At 36.6% G+C, this 9,840-nt stretch overlaps 1 protein-coding gene across 3 annotated transcripts in view; it reads right to left on the reverse strand.

Annotated features, from left to right (window-relative positions):
* Positions 1-3,053: 3,053 nt before the first annotated feature.
* LOC144970511 (uncharacterized) overlaps positions 3,054-9,840 on the reverse strand; it is a 56,563-nt gene continuing 49,776 nt past the window's right edge. For 2 of the 3 annotated variants that reach the window (XM_078910232.1, XM_078910233.1), the window contains exon 5: positions 3,675-8,233. In XM_078910232.1, the coding sequence (XP_078766358.1) occupies positions 4,364-8,233 (3,870 nt within the window). In that variant the 3' untranslated portion in view covers positions 3,675-4,363. Of the gene's footprint in view, positions 8,234-9,840 lie in introns of all 3 variants that reach the window. The other variant, XM_078910231.1, reaches the window with a different exon arrangement.

Here is a 9,840-nt window from a genome sequence, read left to right on the forward strand (position 1 = left end):
TATCACTTTGTTTGTTTTTAAGGGTTTTACGGCGCTTGCAACCCATTCAGGTCATATCAGCGCCAGTAAAAAGGAAGAAAATTGGATAGTGAAAAGATTCTAGATGTACAATAAAAGGACTTGAAGAAAAAGTAGACAAAAGGGATTGGTTCAAATAGGGAACAGATTTAAGATTCCAAGAGCACACTATCAGTGTACTTAGTTTGAGACCACATAAAAGGCTCATACAGACACCAGCACAAGATCCCACTAAGAAGAATACACTCAAATGTTTACAAATCATATGTTAAAGATAAAAATAAATATGACAATACATAACAGAGAGACGATTTACAAGGAAAAAAATATCACCTCCCAAATCATACCTATACATTCGACGGTTTCCCTCCCAGTCAAGGACTCCGGCTAGGGTCAGGATAAATCTTAGTAAACTCATTCCAAGACAAAGACAGAAAGCAATTTGAAAACATATACATGGGGATATAAGACACAGCAAGTGCCACCATGCCCACTATGAGAGGTCGGGAACCACACCCAGGACCATTTCAGTGACAGAGAGATGATTTACAAGGGGAAACGAATAGCATCTCTCAAAAAGGTTGTATACATTTGACTATCTCCCTACCAGCTATGTTTTTGTTTGTTTTTAAGGGTTTTACAGCGCTTGCAACACATTTAGGTTATATCAGCGCCAGTAAAAAGGAAGAAAATGGAATAGTCGAAAGTTCTAGAATTACAATTAAAGCACTCAAGAGAGAGTAAGACAAAGGGGAATTGAGAACAATTAGAGATCAGATGTAGATTCCAAGAGCATATTATCAATGTACTTAGTCTGATATCACCTTTAAGTCTCATCCAGACACAAGCACAAGATCCAACAAAGAGGAATACACTCAAATGATTACATTTCATTATACATTAAAAATAAAAATTACGATAATAGAGAGATGATTTACAAGGAAAAAATATCATCTTCCAAAACAATAACTGTGCATTTGACTGTTTCCCTCCCAGCCAAGGACTCCGGCCAGGGTCGGGACAAAACCAAGCAATCTCATACCAAGACAAAGACAGAAAGCATGTTGGAAAACAGATATAAGGGGATAGAAGACACGGTTAGTACCTCCCTGCCCATTGTGGCAGGTAGGGAACCACACCCTGCCCTACCAGCTAAGGATACCCACCAGGACCAGGAAAAAAAACGAGCGATCTGGGAAAGACAACGGAATAAGGGGATAGAAGACACAGCAAGTGACCTCCTGCCTGCCATGGGAGGTCCAAAAGACCCCACCCAGACTTGAACTTGTATATAGTAATAAACAAAAATTAATAAAACAGCTTCAACAAAGAACAAAATACAAAACACGGAACGTTTCGGGCTCAAAATACTTCTTCAGATATTGGAAAGATTTTTCTACAGAGAGGACAGGACCTACAAAATATCTCTGTCGTCTACCTGGAATTTAGTAATGTATTTATGTCTTTATTGGTTTTTGTTTGTTGGCTGAAGAATGGTTTTGAGCCCGAAACGTTCCATGTCGGGTATTTTGTTCTATTTTGAAGCTGTTATATTCATTTTTGTTTATTACTTTTTACAGTCCACAGCTTCTAGCAGCCTAGTATCACTTTTAACACGTATATACTTAAATTCAAGTAAAAAATAAGATGTAAGAAGCCGTAGACTGTGTAATGAACAACAATTATTATAAATAACACTTTCAAAACAGTAATAAATATTTATCAATAAAACTATTTAGTTCTATAATTTTGTGAACCGGTTAAATTAATTTATTATCAAACAATTTTTATTGCTTTGCTTTACACGTCACTTGTAAGTTTAATCAGAGAGCTAAAGATCTTACAAACAAAACCATTGAGATTTTGATGAATAACGGACATGGCAGCAAAACTTACTTACTTGAATACCCTTTGGTCCTCAACTAGAGAATGGAATGCAAGTTTACATAATATTTACTTAAAACAGAGGTAGAATTAGTTGAACAGCCAACTTATTTGAACTGGAGTAACATTACGCACTAATCAATCGACGATCCGACAAATTGCTATGTTTGTAACATCACACTTTAGTAACATAAGAGTAACATTTAACATTTATTTCATTATTGGGGCAGCGTGAATCAGCGGTCTTTGCTTCGTACCCGAAAGGTAGAGAGTTCGATCACTCGCCGCTGCGCTGCGCTATGCGGCCTTGAGCAAGTCACTTCGCCCTAGTTCAATTTGCGGCGCTGTACTGCGGCTAACGCCTGGGTTATTTTAGTCTTCCCTTGGAATATATTCTAGAGACGCATTTCCCCTATGGGATGAATAAAGGGAATTTTATATTTATTATCATTTATTATTGTAAATTTTTAAAAAGTTGAGCTAAACGTGCTCAAAGCGCTTTGCACGGGGTCCCTGACCAATAGCAACACTTAACATTTAGGACGAGACAAGACGCCTGTTAGACCATATTACATTTTTTCCGACAGAGACAATGTTGTTAACGCCAGGTACTCATTTTACGCCTGAGTCAAGTTAGAGAATGTGAATAAAGAGCATTTTCCAAGGACTCAACTATGCGCCGAGAAAGGCTAGAACGCAGGACCTTCCGATCCAAAAGCGAATGTCGTACCACAAGACCACATCGCCGCACATTTCACATCAAAAATAAAACTAATTTTAAAGTGAAGAGTATCTTCGAAGTTTGAATACATTTGTGTAATTATACATAGCTATCAAATATCATTAGGATTTTTTCAAGATTAATTGAAAGGCGGTTTTCCAAAACTCCCTAACTCCGCTTTTTCCCATTTTGAGATATCGAGGATTATTTCCCCTATAATTTCTCATTCGGTCTATTATTTTATCATATCTAAATTTCAAATTCATACAAATCTAGGGCAGGGAAAGTCGTGTGCCATATGATGCTTAAAACAAAAGTTACATTTCACTTTATCCCATGGATGGAAAATCTCAAAAAAGTAGAATAATCGACGTAACGAAATTTGGCAAACAAGCCTTCAATTGGTCGGAGTAAGATCTAAGTAATGGTTAACAATAATCACAAGAATTTATTTCCAAAAAGATGGCTAGAAATGGTGAATGTGGTATAGTATTATTACAGATGCAACACTTAACAACATGTGTGACCCATAAACATTGTCTCAACTCGGCATTAGGCCCGGATGTTCCAGGTTCAGAGAATTGAATTCATTGCCCCAAAATATAATACTATATAGTTTTTATATAGCGCCTTACCCCGTATATCAACTTAAAACATACAACCACTCAAACATGCAGTATGGAACAAAGAAATATATTTCTACAATGTTACATATTAAAAAGAAACGTTTTAGATGGTTTCTTTTTAGGAATTCTGCATCATTACTATCTCGTATATATCTTGGAAGAGAGTTCCAGATAAGGGGTGCCAAATATTCAAACGCATCCTCGACAATTTTGCGAGTCATTTTTGGCTTTACAAGTATGGGACCTTTGTATTGATTTCAATTCGCTGCGGTGGAGAATTAATAAATGCAATTTCGTCCATTGAAAAAGACTTAAACGTCCCCTTTCGAATCATTTGGGGGCTAGGTGGCCGAGTGGTTTATGCATTGCATTGTGATCCGGAAGGTCCCGGGTTCGAGTTGCCGCTTCAGGCACATTCATTTATTTTTTCTTCTTGAGCAAGATTATCAACCCCCGATTTGCTCACTAATCTGGGTGATTCCTGTTGACATCAGACATCGTTTTTCTGATGGATTATCCATATTCCTTCATTGAATGCCCAGGCGACGGTATCTAATGATACCGTAGCGGAAGGGCGTAATTTTTTTTCTTATTTTTTCAATTCTAAATTGACGATTAGGGGTCCGATTCTTCCCGAGGTAATACCGTTTTGAGAATATGGGTCACAAATATATTTTCAAACATATATAGCGCCTGTTAGACGACATTACAATTACTTTAATTTCCGACAGAGGCAATGCTGTTACCGTCCAAATACTCACTTTACACCTGAATACCGTGGGAGAATGGAATGTCAGTAAAAAAAAAAACATCCATTGACTCAACTATGCGCCGCTCAGAGAGGGATTCTATCCCAGGAGCTCCCAATCTAAGGCTAGTGTCATACCAGTAGACCACATAGCTGAATAGCAAAGGCGGATGGGAAAAAAAAAACCCAACTATTGTTGTAAGATTGTGTCTCTCATTGCTATAATTCGATCTCTAAAAGATCAAATTCTATTTGAAAACGGAGCTCCTTGTTTTGTTTATATTTTTCTATAATGACATATAGACTAATTCGATTTCTTTGACACAAACACATTTCGTAACAAATAAAATCATATAGGTTAAACATCTAAAAATACACAGGCTTATAATGTATAGTCTGAGTGATTGGTTTACTCTCTGCTCTACCTTTCGCCTTTGGAAAATCGGACAAAACCTGCTCTCCCTTTCCATTATACTTTGAAACATTACTGGACTCAAAATCTTCATCAACGCTGTTTTTACTCTTTAACTTTGAATCGCTATCATTGTCTTCAGTACTTTCTTTATTAATGACACTGTTCTCATTTTGCTGTGAAAAATCCGACTCAAAGGACATATCTAGATCAACGTTTTTCACTTCTAGCCACGGCGAGGAAATCTTGTTTAGATGTGACGAATTCGTGTTGCCTTCATCGTCATTATAATTGCTCAACCCAACAGCCCACGGATCTAGAGTTTCTTTAATTGCGTCATCGGGCTTTTTAGTGACGTCTTGAGCAAAGCTTTGATGGAAACCCGGATGTGAATGAGAGGCACTGCTGCTTCCGTTTGAATGCACTATTATTTCTTCCCGTCCATCTCCCGATGTTCTTTCAGACGTGATAAAGGTCTCATTTCCAACCGATGCAAATTTTTCATAATTTACGGTGTCCATTTCACCAAAATTAAAATAACCCTGATCGCCGCCGGAGTGGGTATGATGAAGGCTGTCGTTACTTTTAGAGTTATCGCTACTGCTAAAACCGTTAACATTCAAACCCGATGCATCCAAATTTGGAGAGCTGTTGACACTGGCTCGTGAGGATGGTCGAGAAATAATGGCTTGAGTTTTGAATAAAGTAGATGCTCCAGACTCCCCAAGGCCGTCAAAACTGGAGGTACTCTCTGACAACGAGTCCTCGGGCTCTTCTTTGATGGACTCGAAACACAATCCAAACCCACTATAAACGTTTGTATGGGTGAGATAATCTACAGATAAAGCGTCTTCGAAGCCTTTCTCAATATCATCGTCGAATTGGTAAAACTGAAACGTGGGGGTTTCTTCCTCGCTCACGGGCGTGATTTTGATACTGCTTCTATCACTCCCACTACTGCTATAGAAAATACTGCTACCACTATTAGAATTCGCAATTCTTCCATTATTGTTAATTAGACCGTTCTGCGTCTCTGATACACCTTGAATCCTTACTGAATCAAAGTCATATTCCTCAACATGGCCATCGCTCTTGAGCGTGTTTGAATTGAGAGTTATGTTTGGAGGATGTTGAGAGATTATGGGAGAAATATTTTGTAAAGATTTATTATTATCACTGTCGTTGACAAACTCTAAACTTTCATCAAGCCAAGGCGGCCTTCTTTGACCGTACGGTTCAATAACAATTGAATCGTCAGAATTAAATGTTTGCATATCGTTAGATACTTTATGAGACTTATTATATCTTATCTCTTCCCCTTCTGCCATTGAGTAGAAGACAGTAGAGTTAGGATCTTCTTCTGCGATGATCGTAGAAGAGGACGGATCTTCACCAGGAAAAAACGGATTCTCCTGCAAGGCGATGCTTGTATCTTTATCAAAAATCTTTTCTAGTTCGTCCTCGGATGAGGTTCTCGGCCTACCTAACTGCTCGTTCCTTTCTAAGCCAGGAGTTACGTTATCCAGTGAGTTCTGTTTACGCAATTGGTGAGGTTTCCTTATTGGCACTGGCGGTTTAGTAGCATATAAGTCGTTACCAGTTGAATTCAAATGCCTGGGTTTGATTTTAGCTGCCAAACTGGTAGAAGCGGGTGGTCTCGTAGGCAAAGGTGGCTTCGAACTTATATTTACATGTTTAATCTCTTCATTTTCTTTGACAGCAAGAACAGAATGATCCGAGGACGTGGGTGTGTTTGTTCGAGGCGATTCTAGTGATTTCTGCCTTGGGAGAGCCAAGGGTTTGACAGTGATGAAGAACGGATTGTCAGGAGAATTTATCTTTTGTTGATACTCCGGACTCTGTACAAGCACCTCAAACGACTCGCGTAAAAATGGATTTGTCTTGAAATCGTCTCTTTTGACCCTTCCGTCATGTTCAGTCCGTTCTATATTTGTATGTTTGTGGTTGAAACCGGAATCCTTCTCATTGACTAAATTCATACTTTCGTAGCTATCTTGGTCATTCTCCTTATTCGAACCCGATTCCTCTGAATCTTCCTTACCAGTCACATATCTCTCTATCATATCCTGTGAAGTGACGTCATCGCTGTTTCTATCTTCAACCATTTCAGAGGTACCAAATGATGAACCGCCAAAATGTTGGCCAGGTAAAATTGGGTTTTCAGCCAATTCCTCGACATCCCTTGAATCATCGCCATCGCCTTCAAATGCTTCATTCTCGATGCCGCCATCATCGGAGGATGAATCAAATGTGATTTCATGTGCAGTTCTAACTGTTGTAACAGCGTGTCGTTTCAATTTCAAAAGCTCAAGGCCACTCACGGTTTCGAGATCGTCATAATCTTGTGAAACTCCCTGCAAGTCAGCAGTGTTTTTCTCTTTATCAATCTCAGTATTATTATTATGTACGGTTATTGCACTCGTCATATCCTCATTTACCGTTATAACATTTAGTTCTTTATTATTATTAGCTTCTAAATCGATCAATTTAAGTCTAGATACCGGTCTGTCAATTTCCATATCCGAGCTGATGTTATCGTTGGACAGAATCTTTCTTTCGTTTTCTTCAAACTCCTCAAGACTCGATTTTACAACGTAGGAAGTACGATGCTCGTTTTTTATACTATGAGTATTAACCGCTACTAAATCAATCTCATTTCCATTTCCTTGTATTTCAGAATCAAACATATCAACATCACCACTGCTACTGGTAAGATTTGTAACTTCAGTACTACACACGCTTTCAATTTGTTTGAAGTCATGACGTTCAGCAACGTCTTGAATGTCATCACATGAATCAAACTCCGTCACCTTGTCATGGACAGGTGCTCCATGGTGGATAATCGAATCACTGACCATGGACGTATCGAGTATGGTCCCGATATCATCTGACTCGTACATATCACATACCCCATCGCTGTCAACTGTAGACTGAGTCTTAAGACTCAGCTTCCTTGGAAAAGAATCGCTTAAGTAATTATAATGAAATTCTCCCGACACGTAAAAGTTGTCATCCGAGAAGCTTTGCTGCTTATGGTCAATTGTTGTTTTAGCATCTACTTTAATTTCATCAAACGGTGTCTCAGCAGATTCTTTCATTTCATACATCTCTGTGCCATCCGTGCTATCTATATTATGACTAACTTCAATTTGTTCTTCAGAATTTGATGGCAGCTTCTCTTCTTTCTCATCTTCAAGGGAATTATTTACAAATATTGCTGGAAGATGCTTTTTACGCATCTTCTCTTTCCACTCCCTACGCGAGCACGCCGAAGCGGTTCTTTTCACATCTACTTCCCTTTTAGGCGTATCTAACAAGGATTTAGCTGGACTAGACACGGACGACGCAGGTATCTGTGGACTATTATGCCCGGACGATGCTTCAGAGAAATCCCCAAAAGCCACTTTATGCCCTTGGGCAGGCGAGTTTACCGCACGCTTCCGCTGAGGCTTAATATTTGACAACGGTATAAAACCATGGCCGTTGGAGTAACCCTCTATATGATTCCCTGTTCCATTAGGCACTGGGGGAGAACGACCGGATACTGCGTTGACCTCAACGACACCGTTTGTAATTTCTGCAGCAGTTTGTTGTGGAAAAGTTGATAGTACAGTCATCCCGTCGTCTAAGTCCGTGACAGAATACGATTCTGATGGGCTCGATAGCATTCGTCCTTGACCTTCGACGCTGCCATTACTCCTCTGTTCTATGGGACATATCTTGTTTCCAGATGGTCTTCGCGTCCCAGAAATCCTGGTGGTGGTCTGGTCCAAAGCAGAGCTCGATGTTGCTACGCCATTCGCCTGTAAAAGAAAAATGGGTTGGATTGGAATTAAAGCTCGGATCGAGACAAACACATAACGTTAAATAAAATAAACTTATTCTCTATAATCATGAGGAATTTTACCGGTAATCTTATTAATGGACAATCTTTGAACTGTAACTAGAAATGCGTATGCGGTTTGTTGCAAGCTTATTTTAGAGGGAAATTACATAATTTGAGTAAACTTTGTTAAAACGTATGATTTACCACACACAGATGCTCTTTATTTGTTTGTTTGTTTTTAAGGGTTTTACGGCGCTTGCAACACATTTAGGTTATATCAGCGCCAGTAAAAAGGAAGAAAATGGGACAGTAAAGAGTTATAGAATTACAATTAAAGCACCCAAGAAAAAGTAAGACATAGGGGAACTGAGAACAAATAGGGATCAGATGTAGATTCCAAGAGCAAACCACCAATGTACTTAGTTTGAGATCACCTAAAAGTCTCATCCAGACACAAGCACAGGTCCCAACTAAGAGGAATACACTCAAATGTTTACCAATTATATAATATAATATGTAAACTAAACATAACACAATGTATAACAGAGAGATGATTTACAAGGAAAAAAATATCATCTCCCAAAACTATAACTATACATTCGACTGTTTCCCTCCCAGCCAAGGAGCTCCGGCAAGGATCAGGACAAAACTAAGTAATCTCATTCCAAGACAATGACAGGAAACAATTGGGAAACGGGTATGGGGGGATAGAAGACAGAGCATGTACCTCCCTGCCCACAATGGGAGGTCAGGATCCCCACCCAGGATGCTCTTTATAATGCCAGCCACAATAATAACAATAATAATCATAATAATAATAATAATAATAATAATAATAATAATAATAATAATAATAATAATAATAATAATAATAATAAAAAACAAAATGAATGATAATGATGATATACGATGATAGATAATGACAAAATGAGATGGTGATGATGATGTGATAATAAATCATGTATAATAATATATAATAATAATAATAATAATAATAATAATAATAATAATAATAATAATAATAATAATAATAATAATAATGATGATGATGATGTGATGATGATGATGATGATGATGATGATGATGATGATGATGATGATGATGATGATGATGATGATGATGATGATATAATAATAATAATAATAATAATAATAATAATGATGATAATAATAATAATAATAATAATAATAATAATAATGATGATGATGACGAAGATGATGATGATCATCATCATAGTGATGATAATAATAATATTTATAATAATACTAATAATAATAATAATATATAATAATATTAATAATAATAATAATAATACTAATAATAATAATAATAATAATAATAATAATAATAATATAATAATAATAATAATAATAATAATAATAATAATAATAATAATAATAATAATAATAATAATAATAATAATAATAATAATAATAATAATAATAATAATAATATAATAATAATAATAATAATAATAATAATAATAATAATAATAATAATAATAATAATAATAATAATAATAATAATAATAATAACAATAATAATAATAATAATAATAATAATAATAATAATAATATAATAATA

Source organism: Berghia stephanieae, chromosome 4, assembly GCF_034508935.2.
Source record: "Berghia stephanieae isolate SIO BIC M18660-M18661 chromosome 4, UCSD_Bste_1.3, whole genome shotgun sequence".
Classification (NCBI taxonomy): Eukaryota; Metazoa; Mollusca; class Gastropoda; order Nudibranchia; family Aeolidiidae; genus Berghia; species Berghia stephanieae.